This window comes from Magnolia sinica, chromosome 1 (genome assembly GCF_029962835.1).
Source record: "Magnolia sinica isolate HGM2019 chromosome 1, MsV1, whole genome shotgun sequence".
Lineage (NCBI taxonomy): Eukaryota > Viridiplantae > Streptophyta > Magnoliopsida > Magnoliales > Magnoliaceae > Magnolia > Magnolia sinica.
The window spans coordinates 23,909,424-23,930,554 of NC_080573.1; the positions used below are offsets into that span (position 1 = coordinate 23,909,424).

Sequence of the window (21,131 nt, forward strand, 5' to 3'; positions counted from 1 at the left end):
CTGGCTAAAGTAGGGGACCCTCCGATACCAAAGTCAGGCTAGGAATCTGGGTCTTAGGGTGTGAGATCTTGCATACCTGTTGATGTCGTTATGCCATCTATTTATACCTTTGGGTTAGAGTGGACGTGTCCGTCATTTTCGGCATGATTTTTGCCATCAAGCGGGAGCTAGTCGACCGTTATCTTGAGATCGTGCACCGAATGACTCTCTACGCATGCATTACTAGAGCTCCTTCGACCAAGTTCTCATCCAAGGCAGGCTTCGCTTACGACTCTCCGAGTTCATGAACAAGCTACTGGTCGAAGTTGACGGGTTGGATGTGTAATGGCTTCTTCTGAGTTCCAGGCCGATGTCAAAGCTCTACAAAAGAACTTGGAATCGGGTCGGTTTGGATGTATTGTTATCAGTCCAAGGCTTTGCTCGTCGATTTCCCTAAGCCGGCCTCTGTCGGGTTCGGCTCAAATTTTCCCATAACAATTCCGACTGCCTGGTTGAAATCCAATGGACTGTAAAAACAAAAAGTAGAAAATACCCCAATTCCATGGATGTCATTAATCTACAAAATGTCCCCTTATTTAGCTAGCTTAGATTTAAGGTACATGTAGCATTGATGACAATGGCGGCCCCAGATAGGTAATTTTCTATAATGCCATCACCTATGATTCACTTCCACTTCATTGAGCTAATTATTATCATTCAATTCAACAGTGAATCCAAGGCCTAAACCACTTACAATCAACTAAAGTCGTGTGAGATCTCGAAGGACTTTGTCCGGAAGCACCAGAAATTGATTGTAAGCATTTGATTTTGTAAGAAGCATGAAATGAAAAAAAATAAAAAAAATAAATAAATAAATTGAAGAAGTTGCTTCCTAGTATTTGTGGCGAGGAAATTGCAGTTAACTTCATTTCCGGCTGAACTTGGAAGCAACATAATCGCAATTTGGTGGCCAAAAACACAATATGAATGCTAAGGGAACTACAATTTGGTTAGTTCACTTTATTAGACTAATAATTGCAGTTAAGTCTATTACACTGTACCGGTGAGATTGTACCCCGATAAAGGAAGGTTGTGTCAGGTTGGCAGCCTGCATCAAACTTACGCTCCGCATTCCAAAGTCATGCTAGGGTGTTCCTTGTAAGTGTGTTCCTTGTAAGTGACGCATTGCGTCAGAATCCAGGGGTATTGAAATATGGAAAAGGGTTGGCCAAGGCATCCCCTAAAAGCGACACATGGCAACAACACCCAGTTGCTGTGAGAAGTAAACACACTTGGGTAAAGAACCTAATCCAAGAGAATGGGATTTGCCTTGCCACATGGAATATAGGAACATTGACAAGTATTGAGTTAGTTGATATGATAAACAAAAGAGAGTTAATATAAATTGCATTCGGGAGATTAAGTAGAAAGGGGCCAAAACTAAAGAAATTGATGAATATAAGCTTTAGTCTATAGGAAAGGATAATAAAAGCCAATTTGTTTCACCAATTATTACAATGATGTAATGGAAATGTGCAATGATTACAAATTACTTGTCTCCTGACAACATCTACATATGATTGTCAATTCCCATGTTTGGTTTATTATGAGAAAAATTGTAATGACGTCATTTTTACATAATATCAAATTATCACCAAAATACACTGATACCATTGTTTGGGTTTAAGATTTCAAGGTAACGCCGTAAAAAAGTGCAATGACTACAAATTCATTTACCTAACTCCTAAAATCATCTGCATTTGACCAACGATTCCCATGTTTGTTTTGGTGGTGGTAAAATTGTAATGATGATATATTTCATTTACATTACTGGGGTAATTGGTGAAACAAAAAAGTAGAAATAGGGCAAAAGTGATAAGATTTTATTAATGAAACTTGTGCTAGGAGAAGAGATAATCAATGTTATTCGTGCATTTGCACCATAGGTAAAGTTAGAAAATAGAATCACAAGACGATTTTATGAGGATATGAATGGACTAATGCAAAGAATTCCAAATAGAAAGGGGATATTTGTAAGAGACTTACATGGTATGTAGGAAAGCAGAGGAAGTGAGAGCATCCATGGAGAATATGGTTTTGGGAAAAAAATGAGACGGGGGATGCCATCCTCGCTTTCATTATGGCATACAATCTAACTCTAGTATACACATACTTTAAAAAGAGAGATGAATACTTAATAACTTAAATAGTGGATCATATACAAGCCAAATAGATTACTTTCTATTTAGGAAAACAAAATGATCAATATGTAAATATTGCTAGGTTTTACCATGTTAAACCATAGGCTTTGCTCGGTAAATGGCAATGGAGATTCGGAGTCGAAGAAGATAAGCTTTGGAGGGAAGTCATTGCTCGAAAGTACGGTTTGGAAGAAAGGGGTTGGATGACCAAGAAGTCATCATTATTTCTCACCTCCGCTATATGGAAGGCTATATCCTCAATGGCCCCATCGATTATGCGTTCATCTTCATTTAATCTTGGTGACGGAGCATGGATTCGTTTTTGGGAAGACCCTTGATGCGATAGTAGGCCTCTAGCGGTGGACTTCCCTTCCTTGGCATTGCTCTCTCTGGAGAAGAACATCTCGGTCCAATGGTGCTTTTCATTTGATGGTGGTAGGGGCGCATGGTGCCCTCCATGAAGAAGGGCTCTTTCAGATTCAAAAGCAGTCGAATTGGAGCATCTCCAACTGTAGATTCCTTCTCCAGATTTGAGTGATTCTTTGGTTTGGCCGGCTACTCCTGGTGCATTTCGGTAATGTTATTTTATAATATGATCCGACCTCAGTGGAATCTCCACAGCAACATCTACTCGTTTGAATTTTGGTCCTACGCCCTCCAAAGGTAGCATGTTTTGCATGCTTGGCGGGCAAGCAACGAATCCTTACGATTGATAATCTGCAAATGCGGGGAATGATCCTTCCAAACATTTGCCTACTATGTAATAGGGACGCAGAATCAATCGACCATCTTTTAATCTATTGCCATTTTGTCAATCAGCTGTGGAGTCATATTTTGGAATTTTTTTGAAGTACAATGGGTTGCCATATTCAATTCCAACCTTAATCCAGGCGTGGCATGGCATCCAGCTACCGAAACATTGCCTTCTTCTGTGGAGGTTGAGCCTTCCTGCATGAATTTGGAATATATGGGGTGAACGTAATGCGTGTTGTTTTGACAGCAAGAGTCAATCATGGGATCACATTCTTTGGAAATCAAAGAGAGATGTATCGGATTGGGCTTCGAATATTCATCACTTTGACACTATTGTAGCTCGCTCCTTTTTGGGCTTTTAATTCGTTCTTTTGTATTCTTTCAGCTTGACCATTTGTCTGGTTGCTTTTAATAAAATTTCTCATTTATAGCTCTTAAAAAAAAAAAAAACAGAGGCTACACTAGGAACACTACAACTTGTTTATTTCATTGACAATAGCAGGAACGTATAAAAGAGATGGGACATATATAGATATCTATAAAGATCTTAACAAATACACATTTTAACATAGAGGGACGGGAATTTTACAAAAAAAAAGAAAGGCTTAATTAATTAGAATTTACATTTCAGTGCCTTCTTGAAAAAGGTTTTCAAAAAGCTACCTGATTAATCAATATAATTATTATTCCACTACTTTCCGTTGCATTTCTTTAATAACCATTTGGGTGGGCATGCAAGCAAATCTTCAGCTGCTTGGGTGGGCCCCACCATGATGTTTATATAGAATCCACCCCAACCACTAGGTGTGTCACCACATGTTAGGCCAAGGGCACAAAAATCACACCTATCCGTGATTCATGTTGACTAAATAATTGGAAACAGTGTACAGGGCAAAGACCACCCTTCAAATTGTTTCCCTTGGTATAACCAACTTGAATTACGGATGGGCCTGATTTTTAAGTCACAGACCTACATTTTGTAATGGCATTTAATGGTCAAAGTGGATTTTAGATAATCATCACAATGAGCTCTGTAAAAATCAGGGGTGGAGGTCTCTCTCCCAACGATTTCTTTGGTGTGGCTCATCTAAATCACAAGTCAAATTGATGTTTTTTTTTTCTCTAGGCTTAAAATGGGATTACACATCTAATAGTCAGAGTAGATTTCCAATACATATCACAGTGGGCCCTGCCATAAATCAAGTTCCGGGTGTCCCTTATAAACTATATGCAAAGATTATTAATAAGAAAAGGATTTATACAAGAGACCACTCTTAATTTTGATGGGGCCCACTGTGATGTTTATCTAGGATCCACTCCAACCATTAGATATTTAGTCCTATATTAGGCCGAAGGAAAAAAAAATTCAGGCTGACTTATGACTTTGGTGGGCCACACCAAAGAAAACAGTTGGAAGAGAGACGTCAACTCTTGATTTTTACACGCTCCATTGTGATAGTTATATGAAATCCACTCCAACCATTAGATTCCACCCAAAAACTTTATATCCGTGGTACAAAATCATACCCATCCCTAATTCATGTTGGTTACACTAATGGAAATAGTTTGGAGGGCAAGCATTTTACACTTTCTAATCATGTGGTCCACATGAATAATAGATGGAGCTGATTTTTGGGCCCTTGGCCTAACATGGGATGACACACCTGATGGTTGGAGTGGATTTTACATAAATATCATAACGATTAATGAGGTAGCTCTCTGAAAACCTTTTTAAAAAAGGTTCCCTATTTTGAATTCCATATTAATTAGGTTAAAAAAGTGTAAAATTCTCTAAAAGAAAATATCATAATCTAGGAATATTACCCTAATCTACTTTAACATACCAAGAGAGTCTGATTACAAGATATGTTAATAGCCATGGATGTTTACATTTGAGATGGAAGAGAGGAGTGAAATTAATAGGTTTCCAAGAACTATGTGGAGGAATTTAAAAGGAGAGAAAGCAATGATATTAGAAATAAATTAATGGAACAAGAAAAGTGAAGTGTCGAGGAAGAAGTCATGTCATATGGAATGAGAAGGCTCCGTGTTTTGGAAAGTGGCAAAAGATGTTTTATAAGTATCTAGAAAGAAAAGCCAATCATATAAGGAAACTTGGTGGCGGAATGATGATGTACAAAAAGTTATTCATGAAAAATATTCTTGTTCCAAAGCTTGACAAGGGAGTAGAAATTATGAAAATTTTGAACAATATAGAAATGCCAAAAAGACTATTAAGCAAGTAGTTAGGTTAAACGTAAGGCTTATGATGATCTTTACAATAAATTGAGTACAAGAGAATGCGAGAAAGATGTCTTAAAACTTGCAAAAATGAGAGAGAGAGAGAGAGAGAGAGAGAGAGAGAGAGATCATGTTAGATATACTAAGAGTGATAACTAAAGGGTACTAGTAAAAGACAATGACATCAATGAAAAGTGGAGAAGCTATTTTCAGAACTTGTTAAATAACAACCATTTTGAGAGGATAGGGATATTTTGATTGCTAAGTTGTTTAACAAGATTGTAAGATCGAAGGAAATGCTAAATAAATGGAGGAAAAGTACTGTGGTACCTATTTATAAGAACTAATTGGGCATACAAAGCTGAAAAATCATGGGATTAAACTTATAGGCCATACTCTGAAACTTTGGGAGAGAGTGATTGAGCAAAGGAAATCAACTTAGTTTCATGCACAGGACGTCTACCAATGAAGTTATTTTCCTACTTAGAAAATTGATATAGGGAGAGGAGAAAGATCTTTATATGGTCTTTGTTGACTTAGAATAAGGATACGATAATTAATGCACTAATTTGTACACTTATTTGTCAATCACGTGTGTTTGTGTGTCAGTGAGTTGTTTGAGCCATTGGAAGCTGAAGACCGAAGACACATGAAGACTTAGAGCATCAAGGAGTGAAGAACAAGTAAATTGATGTGTCTTGGTGACCCTAACCTTAAATCTAAAATAACCTAGCATCTAAATGATCTTAACTTTTATAGGTAAACCTTTATTGATCATCACATAGCCTTAGCAGCCAAAATGGAGCATTATAAGTTAGGCCAAAAGAGGTGCAAGGTTGTTGTAAATCGAACAACTCAAAACAATGGTTTTTGAGGGATTTTCGATCCAATTAACGAAATTGTCGATGGGTCTCAATCGGACCCTTCAATTGATCTAAGCTTAGGGCTCGATCAATCAAAGGTGGCCAGAAACGTCCAGCAACCAATTACCTATATTCTAGACTTTCTGGATCCTATCGATGCACCTTCGATCCTATCGAAGGGGAGTTCGATCAATCAAAGGAATCGCTCAATCGATATAAGATTGCCAGAAATGTCTAGCATTAACTGTCTGAAAAGCTAGAGTTTCTCGATCCCATTGAAGGATTTTCATTACTATTGAAGGGGAGTTCAATCGATCGAAGGCTCGGTCGATTGATCAAATGTTCCGTTTTCTGCCTTTTTTTTTACCATTGAAACCCAGTTCCTTTGGGCATACAACATTTGGGTATTTTGATAAATTTTTGGTGCAATAGAAACCTAGGTGATTCCACACTCATATTATTCATCCTAAGACTCTAAACCTATGAGATTCGATTCATCTTCTTGAGCTTTACCACTCTAATGAGGATTTCAACCTCCATATTGAAGATGAACTCAATCTCCACCTTGTTCTAGAGATTAAACCAGAGCTTATTGACAAAATCCTTGTCTAAACCTTCTAGAACACCCATTTAGATGAATCCCCTAGGAAATTGATTATTCATTAGTTGTAGGAGATTCCACCATCCTCCCATCACCTTGATCACCTCATTGAGGCATCATTTGTAAGGCGCTTGATCGTAGGAGCTGAAACATCGGCATTAACAATCGGGGGAGCATCTAAAAAGTTAATTGAAGCATGTGAGAGCAACGATCAAGCATCTCAAGAAGGCGTTACAAAAGGGGCTCAATCCGACATTTAAGTTGTCAATTATGGAGTCCATTTACACTCATTCTTTGTGTAGGATTGAGTATAGATTTTCTGACCCAAACTCGAATAGGTTCTTGTCTAGGACCTAGGCTCTTGTGTAGGTCAAATTCGCCAGACACGAGTGTGTACGTGTTAATCTTCATACACTACCAGAAAAAGGGGCAAAAGCTACGGATAAAAACCGTAGCTAAAGATATTTTGCTACGGATCTATTCCGCAGCACGTCCATAGCTATTAGTGTAGCTAAAGGCCGAAAAACTAATGGCTACGGATTATGTCCGTAGCAATAGAGACCTGTAGTTACAAATAAAAACTGTAGCTATAATTTCTATAGCGAAATGCACCTACCCCTATAGATTAAATTCGTATAGGTATCACTAGCTACGGATAAAGGCCGTAGCTATAATTTCTGTAGCGAAATATACCTACAGCTACAGATTACATCCGTGACAATAGATATTAGTAGCTGTAATTTCTGTAGCGCAATGTAGCTACGGCTACGGATAATATCAGTAGCTAAAGTAGAATGAAATCCATAGAAATATACTTAGCTAACAATAGCAACGATTTTCAGAACAAGAGCTACGAATAAAATCCGTAGCTATTTTAAAAAAAAAAAAGTTAATAATAATTTATACTAATGGTGTCTATTTCCATTGCAAGAACCTGCTATGATTGATAACTCATCTAAGCTTAATGCTAATAGGAATAGTATATAAAATGCAATTAGAAAAAAAAAAACAATGCATTTATTACAAATAGCAATCAAATCATACAATGCATCTCACATTCACATTTCTAAATAAACAATACTTCACTTTGCTCAACCTATCATAAGAATTACAAAAAAGGAACTTGTTCAAACTTTAGCTTCGACTCCATCTCCAAATACTTCCTACGAAGTTCTTCCATATCCCACTGCACATGAATGAGATGGGAAATAAGAATTGTGATAAGAAATTAAGAGTAAACCTATCTTCTATAATTGCCCTGGCCAGTATGCTAGCGTAGATGCTCCGTTTCAAGATCTTCCTTCAAAGAAGCGACCTGAATTTCCAATTCCACTATCTGAGACCTACAACAAGAAGAGTGGTTGCATACAACTAAGGCGCGCCCTCATATGCAAAAAACAAATACACTCCAACACAGTAAACACCCTCCATATAATGCAATAATGCTCACGTTTTTACAGAATTTTCTTCCTTCAGACGGTCAATTTCAGCAAATGCAGAAGATAGAGCTTCTTCTTTCCCTGAAACTGCAGATGTAACTTCTATGGACTTTGACACAAGATCACTTTCAAGTTCTGAAACCCTTCCCTTGAGAAAATGAATTTCATCCTCCACTGACTTCTGTGGACTTTGACACAAGATCACAAGATCACTTTCAAGATCACTTTGACATAAGAATTTCATCCTCCAGGCTTAGGGTTAGGAAATCATTGTACCCACTATAAATATATGTAGTTTATCTACACCGTCCATCTGCTTTTCCAGATCATTTAAGGGGTTGAAACCAAAATTGAATCATATCCAAAACTCAAGTGGACCATACCACAAGAAACAGTGGGTATAATGATTTCCATCATTGAAACCTTTCTAGGGCTTGTAGTGATGTTTATTTATCATCCAACCTGTTCACAAGATCACACAGACAGTGATGAAGGGAAAAAATAAATATCAGCGGTTCCCACCTTCCAGGGACCCCCGCTCAACATCCGGATAGCTCCGACGCACATCCGGATCTGCTTCATCAATTTCGAGATAATACATAAACACGGGCCTGTCCAAATGGTCAGGCCACCCATATTGTTGTCCATAGGAAATGGACAGCTTCATCATGGTCATAACAGCGGTTCCCACCTTCCAGGGACCCCCGCTCAACATCCGGATAGCTCCGACGCAAATACAGAAACAAACTAATTAGGAACTTACAACAACAAAAGGTACTAGGTCTTTGGTCCAGGGGTGATCCACAATAAAAGGTACCATTTACCATGAACTAAAACCATGTATTATCCATACCTTGATTGGAATCACTACAAGGGTAATCTTTCAATGATGGCCCACTGCTTCTGATAATCACTACAGGGGTAAGAAAATTACAAAAAGTAAGACTCATGAGATGACATATTTACAAATAGTGACAAGACTAGTTGATAATGACAGGAGGCTAAGACATCAAATTATTTATGAAGAACAGGAAAAAACAAAGATAAAATAAATAGTTAAAAACTTTACCATTTCAATATTGAACCTTGTAGTGGCAACATTGATCTGTGGGGCTAAAAATACATTAGCCTGCATATAAAAATCTAAATAAACAAATTTCAGAATACAACAGATTGCTGCCGGGTGTAAGTATAATAGGAGCAGAGGACGATGATCAAATAGAGCAAGTTATAGGATCAGACCCAAAACCATCCAGAATTGCCATCCAAACATCTGATCAAATCGGACAGTAGCAAACCAGCCATCCAAACAGACCACAACCCATCCCCTCAACAAAAAATCAGCAGCAATCAAATGAATCCTAACAATTTGATGTCCAACTCATACCTACTAACAATAGAATTAACATTCTGTCAGGCTCCAATAGCCAGGCCCTCAGCTAGGACTGCAGAGAAGTACCAGAAGGTAGAAGCCAGGCCCTCCTGGCGCACAGGTAGAAAGCCAGAAGTTGAAAACGGCCAATTGCAGCAAAACTCGTAGAATTCCTTTAGAGTTTGGAACTCTTTTGTTTTTTGTGAGCCCATTAACTGATCTGGTAAATCCTCATAGGAAAGCTTCTTCTCTCTCTCTCTTTTTTTTTTAAAAAAAAAAATTTAATTAAAGACATCACACTTACCAGTCTAGTCCAGATCTTCAAAAAGATGAGCCCCAGTGCCCAATCCTGATACAGGAGGAAAACTGGGCTTTCGTCCATATGCACTCGCATTGGCACAATCACAAACAACTCGAACAGCAAACCAATCAGCACCGGGATGATAAATATCTGAAATATGGACATGATCGCAATTAAACATCATGTAACAAGCAAAATTGTTATAGCAGAGAAATTTTAGCCAAAAGGATATGACATGTGCCCACCGTTTGGATATGACACGTGCCACACTGGCATGTGTGTACACTTAGGAGAGTCTAGGTCATAGTTGCATCTGCAGTTAATGAACCTTTGTGTTTTGGGCCCTACAATGGAGGAGCTAAGCACTGAAAGGAACCCAAATGCTACCTTAAGCACTGAAAAGGAACCCAAATCCTCTTTTACTGATGAAGGGTCTTAAGGCTTTATTGAAAATTCTAATAATGATCAGAACACTTGAGCACTGAAGAGGAACCCAAATGCTACCTTGTGTTTTTATTTCAGATTTTCCTTCCACACACATACATACAGAGGTCATAAAGTAAACTCAGCTGAGTCAAATTTTGCAGTAGCCAAGTCGAGGGCGAGTATCAAGATTTCTGATATTGTATAAAACTAAATCATCTACTATTTCTAGACACCAAGCATACAAGGAAACTAACATGAATGATTTCCAAAAAAAAGGTGTCAATTATTAGGGATCAACTTGTAAGAAAGTTAATCCTGACAGATGCAACTAAATAATATGGTAAAGCATTTTAAATTTTAAATCATGGCTATCTATTCGAATTCTATGAAACTCAAATATCAATTACAGTTTAACAGTGTTTCGTCTGTTATTTTTATTTTTCAGTTTCTAACTCTGGAGCAGGGAAATAAAACATATATTGGTCTGGATGGATTACAGCTGATCAGATTTTTGTATCATCAACATGGCATAAACATATCCAATTCTTAAACTTTTAGGTTCACCAATCTATAAATAGCAACAGTTCTACATTATCCCTCATTTAACAAATAAGCTCTTACCAGTTTATACAACCAAAAATAATTGAGAAAGAAGTTGATGAATAGCATTCAAGATAGAAAGGTAAGCAATCATTAACATGAGGGAAAAGCATTTACCCTGGTGAAAGGCCCTGGGGCATCCATCACAAAGCAGAAGATCTCCAAAATCTGCAAATATTGTGCAAAGGTCATCATTGTCACTGGTAGAAAGCTTCTGAACTTTAAACCCAACATACACCCCAGCCCACAGTTACACAGACAGTTTCGAGTCAACCTGCTGGATTTTAGAACTATGATCAGGACATCTTGAGCAAACATTCTCACTGTAGTTAGAGGCATAAATGCACCCAACCAAAAAACGCACAAAAAGGGAAGAGTGATTTTAGCAGCCATTCTTAAACCAAAAATATATCCATTCCAATCTTGTGATATTGGTGTAGTGACATATAATCTGTCTTACCAAACAGGATCATCCACCAGGGGCCCGCTGCATGAGTGATTTTAGCAGGATCTTCCATCCATTCATCTAGTGTCCCGCCATGAAGCATGCCTATAGCTCAAAAGTCGCAGTTTCGGAATTTCTGCGCTGCATTAGTCTGAAAAAATGGGCCAATTTTACATCAATCAGCATGCCTAAGGACCATTCAATAACTGATCTTTTGGACTGCAATGAAAGCTTGTATGGGTAACACATCATATATGCCGATGTACCAAAAAAAGAAATGGAGGCAGAAGTCTTTGGTTCTGGTCAATAAATCTGCATTTCATGTTCAGTAATGTAAGCCATAACGAAGCTAACCAAAATAATACCTGTGAACATACCAAGATCAAAAAAAAAAAAAAATTAATGCAGATATGTATGGTTTCAGAAATGTCTACAACAACATTGTTGATTGGAAAAATACAAAATTTTGAGCATGGTCAAATTACCCAAAGCAGGAAGAATTGGACCAGTCAAATTGTTCTGGAACAATGACAACTTAACCAGATCTTGTAGATTCCCAATTTGTGGAGGAATGGAGCCAGAGATTCGATTTTAGTACAGGAACAAGATGGAAAGCTTTGACAAGTTCCCTAAAGTGGAAGGGATGCAACCATCTAGATGGTTAATGGACAAGTCTAGCTCATTCAAATTCACAAGATTCCCTATTTCCACAGGTATTGATCCACTTATTTTATTTGCAGACAAAGGGACATGAGTTTGTGAAGAGTGCCAATAATGGGCTGGGATGGTTACAGTGAGAGTGTTGCCACCGAGATTGAGATGAACGAGGCTTGTAAATGACAGGAAACTCAAGTTGTCGAGCTTACCTTGCAAACCCGCACTCGGTAGGCTTATCTCTCTCACACTTCCAAGGCTGGTTCCAGAAGATGATTTACATCTGGTAATATAACATGCTTAGAGAATTTTCCTAGTGTTCCCACAGTTTGATGCCCAACTCTGTGAACGAGTCTTCTTCATCTTTCTGTATTCAAATCTGCATTAATAGCCTTATCCCATCTACCGAGGACACATCACTACATCAAAATTTCAATGGTTCTGCATGTATGCCAATAGGAGCATCAATCTGTGATTCTAATGATTGACCATCTTGACCAAGCTGAATCAACAAACTGTGCAGGTGTACTGTGGGAAGGTAATCAGGCTAGCACTTGAAAGATGATGAAATTAACAATTAACCATTTATCTCACCTTGGCCAATCGTTCCTCCCTCCTAGCAATCTTCCTCTCCCTGCTCGCCTTGCTGTTAGCCCTCTTTGCTTCAAACTGGTTAGATAAAGTCTTCTCTCTTGCCTTCTCAGCCTTTGACTTGTGGATGCTCTCCATCAGCACCCTCTTGTTCTTGAATACATTACCCTTCACTTTCATGTACATGTCATGGTACATGTGCTTGTCGATCTTCTTCGATTCTCGGTACTTGCACAGCAAGCATCTCAGGACACACATCCTCCTCATCCAGAGGATCTTAGTCGGCAGCCTTGCCTCCCTTGTACCCTTGCATTTACCTGAGAATTTCAGAACAAGTCCAAAGATTGGAAATGGGCCCCACATCAAACTAAAATATATGCAATTTTTTCTCAGTACAATCTGTATGGGGGCTGCCCGGGGTCTGGCATTCCTTCATGGAGAGCTTGACCCGCATGCAGACATGCACAAACCAACTCCCATGTTAGTCAGCACTGATGTCAGACATGCACAAAACGATTACTTTCTTGCATATTAAATATATTACAAAATTACAAATATACTTTCATGCATAAGATCTGTAGAAGTTAATATAGAAGCTTGCCTGAACTCAACAAGACGTCCAGCAATATCAGATAGCTCAAATTTGCAGGCCTTACTGGATTTCAACTCTTCTAGAAAATCTGCTTGTTATATAGAGACATGTCTAGAAGCATCAGAGAATCATGAGAGTGAGTGGAATTCTCATGGCATGCTTGGAAATTGGAAACCCAAGTTTGTTTGTGAGGTTTGGTTGAAATGGAAACATGAAGTGAAAGTCCTCAGCATCAAGGTACTTATACGTACAAGTTGTTGTTTCTTTGCAAGATCCATCCAGGTATAGGCCCAGTCAGCATATTCGCAGTTAAATACCTAAATGGAGGAAAAAGAAAAAAGAAAAGAAAAAGAAGGAAAGAAAAAGGAAAAACAAGTCATAGTTTTTGTGTTAGTGTTAGTACTAAGCATCATACAATTGAGTATTGTCAGTATTGCACTAGTAAACTAAAATACAAGCATGATGGATGTATATAACAGGTTTTCCATGTTTACACATGTTAGATATGCTCTCACATGCATCATAGTGATGCATGAATTGATGCAGCATTGGTTTCACGGAGCTATAGATAACAGTAAGAAAATTTCATTGAATTTTACAAGTATGATATTCAATACACACAGAAACAAAGATCCTGTTCATTTCTCTTTGAATTCAAGTAAAACAATAAAAAATGTCAGATAACTCGTCAAAAGATAGTACCTGATATTAAAAGATTTTGGTTTTGAGATACATCTACGTGAGAGCCCATGATTTGGATTGATTTGGTTTGATTTGCATGCTGAATGCTGAATCAGTGCATGTGGAATTTGGAAATAATGCTCAAGTGAGTGCCAACAAGATAGGATGAATCAATGGCTAAGACAAATGGGCAATTGTTCCTCAACACATATTAATCATATTTGCCTGAATTTAAATGCATGGAATCCAAACAGTGAGCTCCTATCTAATATGTGTGAGGCAAGTGCACCTTTAAAAAGCACTCTAACAAGTACACTTGGCATTTCTGCTAGTACTATTAAAATTACCTTAGTTGGGTGCTCTTGGGCATCTAAAAGGTAATTTTACAATGCATTTGATCAAATGAACTCCAGCTGTGCTCGTAAACAAGCGAAGAGCATCTCTGGCTTAATATGCCTATGTGATGGGGACATCATGCGTACACGCGTACGCACACCACCCCCCTATGCACGTACGTACGCAAAAGGAGGGCCCCACCATCGATCTAACTCGATGACGACGTCCAGTGAGGGCCTTCTAGCTAGAAGACAAAGTTTTGGTTCAAAAGGGTGGGCCCGATAGTCAAGAATAGCCCATCATGGGACCTCATGATCATGGCCCACTCGTCGGATTGATGTCATATTTTAGGTTTTGCTTATTATTATTATTTAGAACATCGTGAACGCTTTGGATTTCTTTGTTTGATTTTTATTTTAGTTTACTTCACCGCCAAGTAATAGGTTTTCACATAGTGCGAGTTTTGAGGTATAGGATTTTCCTTATAAATAGGCACCCCTTGTAGTTCTTTTCATTCATTCAAGTTCAATAAAAATTCCTTCTTTATTTTTCTGCTATCTTCATGAGTTGTGGAAAAATTCAAAAGTGGGTGCGAAGCCCTCCCTTCTTCGAAGGATTAACTACCGCGGTGCGAAGCCACATCTATCCTCATCCGCCCCTACCCTGTTCCATCCATATCTCTCATCTTCTATCATCATTATTGCTTTGAACTTCCCAGCTTTTGCAGCTATTCATCCCCCCTACAGCCAGTTTCTAAAATCTAGACCTGTAGGAGGGCCAAAACTTTGGCGGAGCACTACGTCTCGACCTTACATCGGATCGTCATCAAACTTGGAGGGATTGGAGGTCTCCCTGGCCGACCAAGGCTTAGGTGTCACTTTGGGGAGGCGGGCTTCCATCACACGTGCAGTCAGCCCACCCACGCACGTGCGTCAACCCCGGGTCACCATCTGCATGCAGGAGCTTTCTCCGAGTCAGGTTTTCCTCTGGTTTTCCTCTTTTCATTCATATTTCCTAAACCCTAGCCTTAGTTTGCATTAGCCCTAATTTATTTGCCCTCTTTTTTTTCACCCTGGTTCCTTGAATTGAAATTGGGGAATCTCTTAGATTAGGGACTGATTTTTATACATGTGTGGTTGATTTCTATTTCCCTTTAACATCGTTTGGTTTATAATTTTTATTGGTTCAGTCCTAAGCCTATGTCGGCCTGGACCAGCATAGATTCCCATTTTTAATTGAATGTTTGGACTTTCATATGAGATATAGAATTTGTGTAATTGTTTCTAAACTAACATGATCTTAAGCCTGAAATCTCGCATATCATATTTAATTTTCATGTCCTACATCACTATGGCAATCCGCGAGAGCTGTAAGCAATTAATCCCAAGTTGTTGCCACCAAGTAACTAATAAGTCAAGCGGAAGAGCATCTTATCATCACCAATAAAACAATCATTACGTATATAAAACATTTAATCATTGCATTCATACAAATAATTGAGAACAACCGATTGAGTGACTAAGCACTTTAATCTTATCACCTGGCTCAAGCTCTGTTCTAGTACTTATAGCTAGTTCAGATCCAAAATCTGCTTTTGTGGAAACAAATTCAGAAATCTGAAACAAAGATGTCATAAAACAAACAAAATTTCAAGTTTCTAAATTATTGCAACCATAGGTGAATAATAAGATCATTCAAACAATAATACCTACATGGATGCAGAAACACTCCTTCCATTATCTTGTGTGTAATAGCTGGAAACATTTCTCCACTCGACGTGATCACACATGTACCCATCTTGTGTCAAGAAGCTGAAATCCAATACATATACGTTCCATCGAAGGAGGATCTTGCCACCGCAGGAGCCACCAAGAGGCCTGCATGCTGTGTTTGGTGCTAACCAAACCTACCAAGGGGGAGTTAGGCCAGGAAGAACTAGAAAAACTGAAGGCAGATTACACCCAAGTTGTATCAAATGTGAATGAACTCACATCTTCCCTTTTCTGAGGATAGAGAGAAACAAAGCCAATGGCACTTGTCCTGGCTATTGGCTCTGCCATTTTGAAAGCGTGTGTTCTATACAATAATAATAGTGCTATTTATTCATGCATGTAAAACAGAATTTAGCTGGCCTTTGGTGAAGACATGGCATTGAAAGAGAAGGCTTGGCCATGGCATAACTATGATGTATTGTGCCCATTTTTTGGATATTAATCAGGTTTTACACGGTGTGGAGGTGCTGGCTTAATCACCAGGGCCATTTTCTCATGGAACTGGTCCACCTTAGCATTGCTAGTGGCTCTGCAGATCTTTTTGGGATTGAAGCCTGGGCCTATAGGAGGAGGCATGTGATTTGCAGCCGTCTCTCTTGTATTTGGATTGGTTGAAATTAAAAAAGTAACTGAGAAAAGGAAAACATGGCATGAGAAAAATGGTGGAAAAGGAAGAGATTTAATTTAATTTTTTTTCTCTTTAGGTTTGAGAATGAAAAGGAAATGAGCCTTTGCGCAACAGTTTGAATCGACAATACATTTGCACTAAAAAAAGGGGGGAAGAAACGAATCTCAAACAGAAAATTTGTGGAAGCAGCCCATCCATCAGGAAACGTTTATAATATGTGTTGATCAATTGGGCTAAAGTTTGTGGAACAAATATTGGACTGTTAGAAAATTTTAGTAAACCATCCTTTCATTTCTAGCATCATGGGCTTTTAATAGGTGAACTGCCCAATTTTTGGGCAGATGCCATTTAAACAGTGGGACACACCTGATGGACAGCTTGGATCTCATACATGTGTACCATGTCTGACATTTTAAGAAAATTTAATTGGATTTAGTAAGCAAGTACAAACATTTTTTTTTTTTTTTAAAGATTGCCTCATGATAACTTGTGCAAATGCCACATAATAAAGAAACATAGGTGAGATAAACAACTACACAAAACAAGCCTTGATTCATGTTTCCGACTCAAACAAACAGGACTTGAGAAATTTATAATAATACTAATAATAATAATAATAATAATAAAATCCTATTCAAAGCCAATTCAGGGCTAGCAACATTACAAATCACAGAATCCAGTTCAGGACTATGATTCAGGAATACTTTCCATTAAGAATTCAGCTCGGGTTAAGGTGAATGATGCCAATTCCCTCTAAAACCCAATTCAGAGATTTAAGTATTTTTTAAAAGTAAACAGATTTTATATTTTTTCATAATTTTTAAAAGTCCAAAATTATTTTTTTTATTATTAAAAATGCAACAATCAACGTTAATTCCTAAAAAGAAAACATTAATTAGTTTATCATGAAATAGGGTCATTATTTTTAAAAATAATTTTTTGCAATTTTAAAAATATTAAATAATTAAAAAATCTAAAAATCAAAGAGGATGGTTGAAATCCCCCCACCAAACAATTTATAAAAAAAAAAAAAAAAAATGTTCGAATTTTTTTCTACAGATTTATGCATGTTTTCCCCCTCCCAAAATTTTCCTCAAATTGAGGGATTTGATTAATGAAAATGGAAGAGAAGTAGACCAAATCCAACAATCTGCATACCTGGGACTTGAATGGGAACCTTTTATGTATCCATCTTTTTCTAATTTTTATAATTCCTTGATTCCTAAATATGCAAATATGTGTATTTTACCATCTCCTGAAATTTCACTGAAAAATCCCACTGTTTTCCCCATGTTTCTCCAATTTTTCCCTCAATCAACTAACATTTCTAAGAAGTTCCCCAAAATGACCACTTTCAATTCCTGGGGTCAATACTTCATGAGAGTGGAGAGATTGAAAAGGATGCCGCCCATATAATTCAAGCTGGGTGGAAAAAATGGAGGTGTGCCTGTGGAGTTTTATGGGATTGTCGTATACCACGAAAACTGAAAGGGAAATTTCATACGACAGTTATGAGACCAGACATGCTTTATGGGACAAAATGTTGGGTAGTTAAAGAACAAGATGTTCATAGGATGAATGAAACTTAAGTGAGGATGTTGAGATGGATGACTGGCAAGATGAGGAAGGATAGAATTAGAAATGAATGCATTCAAGGGAACTTAGGAGAAGTACCAGTAGCTAATAAGATTAGGGAAAGTAGACTTAGATGGTTTGGTCATGTGCAACGGAGACCCGAAACTGCATCGATTAGGTGTGAGTTGGTACAAGTAGACCCAAAACTGCAATAAGAAAATACTAGATGACCTATGGTATAACTGAAGGTCTGGGCCTAGGCATTACTGGAAAAGCTATGGGAACGATGGAACTTGTGACTACAAAGATTCTATTGAAAATGTATCTTAAAGATTCATTGAGTGGAATGGCCGAACCAAATAGAACCAATTGATTTACTCTGAGAAGCCATGGGTTGACCCTACAAATGAAGAAAATATTGAAAGAGTAAATGTTCACTTGTAAAACTTGATAGAGTGGACTGGTGGAATAAGATTCAAGTACTCAACCCCAATTAATTGGGATAAGGCTCAAATGATGATGATGAGACTAATAATTGCAATTTAATTCGATAGTGCATCCAACCTGCTCGAAGTGAGATCACCACACTAAGTAGATGATTCACACACACACACACACACACACAAAAACCTAAAGGGCATGAATCTGACCTCAAGATAACAGTTTTGAGCCCATGTCAGCATCATCCTTAATCTCCAACTCCAGATTCTTTAAAATGGTATATATGTCTTCCGACCTAGGATGGGAGTGATCCGCGACACGGAATTCATGTACCCGCCCGTTTATCTCTAGCCAGCTACAGCCAGGGGTCTTCTTCAAACCCCTGTCTCTAATAAAGCCCCTCATCTTAGCAGCATCATCCCATTTGCCTGCGGCAGCATATATGTTCGAAAGCAACACATAGTTCCCGGCATTTTTTGGCTCCATCTCTATAAGCTTCTTGGCCGCAAATTCCGCCAGCCCAATCTCTGAATGCATCTTACAAGCACTCAATAATGGGCCCCAGACACGTGCGTCTGGTTCGAACGGCATTGTTTTTATAAGGCTGATGGCTTCGCCAAGATAACCCAAGCGGCCAAGAAGGTCCACCATGCAAGCATAGTGTTCTTGGGTGGGCCGGCAACCATACAGTGCACTCATCTGATTGAAACACTCCCACGCCTCTTTAACCAAGCCTGAATTAACACAGGCTGTCAATAGTCCAACAAAAGTTATTTGATCTGGTCTCACTTTCGAATCCTGCATTCGGTTGTACAGTTCGAAGCATCGGGCCCAATCTCCATGCTTAGCATATGCACTGATCATTGAATTCCATGAAATTATATCTTTGTCATCGATTTCTTCTTCATCAAACATCTTTTGTGCCATCTCTATACACCCGCATTTCGCATAGCTGACGAGAATAGCTGTAACTGTGGTTACTATTGTGCTTAAACCATGTTTGATTGAATACCCATGAATGTTTTTGACTTGTTCCAATGCTCCTATATTTACACAAGCCGGAAGGATATTAATCACCGTTATGGAATCGAACCTTATGCCATCCATTCTCATTTGCCTAAAGAGAGACAAAGCATCAGAAGAACAATCACGGCTCACATATCCTTTTATCATTGAACTCCACGAAACCACAGTTTTGTCTGCCAATGAATCAAAAATCTTTCGTGCTAAATTCAAATTCCCACACTTGGAGTACATTTCGATGAGCGAATTGCAAACTGAAACTTGATAGTCGGACCCATTTCTAATCACGTGAGCATGAATCTGTTTACCTCGATCAATAGATTTCAATTCAGCAGTTGAAGTAATAGCAGCAATTGCAGTAAATAGATCAGTTCTAGCACCTGATTTCTGCATCAAAATCAACAGTTCTAATGCTTTCTCTGAATACCCATTTCGGGAATATGCTGCAATCATGATATTCCACACCACACAATCCCTCTCGGGCATCTTTTCAAACACTAATGTTGCTGTGTCCAAACTACCCAACTTGGAATACATCGTCAAAAGAGAAGTATTCACAGATAAATTGCTTCCAAAGCCATTCAAAATAATCAAAACATGAATGCATCTTCCTGCTTCCAAGCATTCCAAATCAGCTGCCAATCGCAAAAGATAAACTATATCAACCACATCGGGCTTGACTCCTTCCAATCTCATTCTCCTAAACAGCCTAAAACACCCCACAGGGTCTCCATTCTGATAAAAGCTGAAAATCAATGCATTCCAATAATCCCAATCTCTCACAGGCATTCCCTCGACCGCACGCCGTGCGTCAAGGATTTCATTACACTTTGCATACATATCAACAAGAGCTGTTCCCACATGAACATCTGATTCATAACCCAATTTAATCAAATGAGTATGGATTTTTACACCAGTTTCAATACCCAAAAGATCACCACACGATTTCAGAACAAAAGGGTAGGTAAATTCATCTGGGTACATGGACTTAGTGACCATTTGATGATAAACCAAAAGGATTCTCTCGGATTTCCCGTGGATTGAAAGATTTCTGATGATTGTATTGTACAAAAGGGCATCTGGGTCGTCTTCGGAATCAAAGATGGTCTGGGAGAGATCAAGTCGGCCGAGATCAGCATAGCGAGTGATGAGATTAGAGGAGAGGGTTGGATTGTGTTGGAGGCCATGTAAGATGAATCGGGCGTGGATTTGTTGGAGGAATTCGGTTTTGTTGCAGAGATTTAAGAGGGAAGAGAAGGAAGCAACAGGTTGGGGTTGTTGGGTGGCGGGTTTGAATTTGAATGGGTACTTGAAGAGATGTCTTGACCATTGGGTCGATCGCATGTTAGGGCCTGTTTGGATGCCTGTAAGTTGGGTAAGTGGGAAGTCACTTACAGGTGGTGTTTGGGGGAGAAAAATCACTTGTAAGTCACTTACAGGCAAATCTACCACAAAACTGCAGGGGGATGGTGGTGGGAAGTCACTTCCCTGTAAGTCACTTACAGGCTCAACGGTCAGATTTTTAAAAAGAGGGGAAGAGGGAGAAACGCACCAACCCACCAACCACCATTATAGCCATGAAGCTCCAGCCAATGAAGAAGAAGCACCAGCCATTGA

The 21,131-nt window shown here is 38.6% G+C and overlaps 2 protein-coding genes and 1 long non-coding RNA gene across 3 annotated transcripts; all 3 read right to left on the bottom strand.

The window, feature by feature from the left end:
• Positions 1-8,583: 8,583 nt before the first annotated feature.
• On the bottom strand, positions 8,584-9,219 carry LOC131237300 (uncharacterized). Its single transcript, XR_009167178.1, has 2 exons — positions 9,147-9,219; positions 8,584-8,990 (listed from the first exon to the last, which is right to left on the bottom strand). It is a non-coding gene; the product is annotated as an uncharacterized LOC131237300 (long non-coding RNA).
• Positions 9,220-12,445: 3,226 nt separating this feature from the next.
• LOC131243185 (large ribosomal subunit protein eL19y-like) lies at positions 12,446-13,073 on the bottom strand. The gene has a single exon (XM_058242348.1). The coding sequence runs from the start codon at positions 12,827-12,829 to the stop codon at positions 12,461-12,463; it is 369 nt and encodes a 122-aa protein (XP_058098331.1). The 5' UTR covers positions 12,830-13,073; the 3' UTR covers positions 12,446-12,460.
• Positions 13,074-18,545: 5,472 nt separating this feature from the next.
• On the bottom strand, positions 18,546-20,859 carry LOC131243190 (pentatricopeptide repeat-containing protein At4g19191, mitochondrial-like). Its single transcript, XM_058242357.1, has one exon. The coding sequence runs from the start codon at positions 20,856-20,858 to the stop codon at positions 18,702-18,704; it is 2,157 nt and encodes a 718-aa protein (XP_058098340.1). The 5' UTR covers position 20,859; the 3' UTR covers positions 18,546-18,701.
• Between the last annotated feature and the right edge of the window lie 272 nt (positions 20,860-21,131).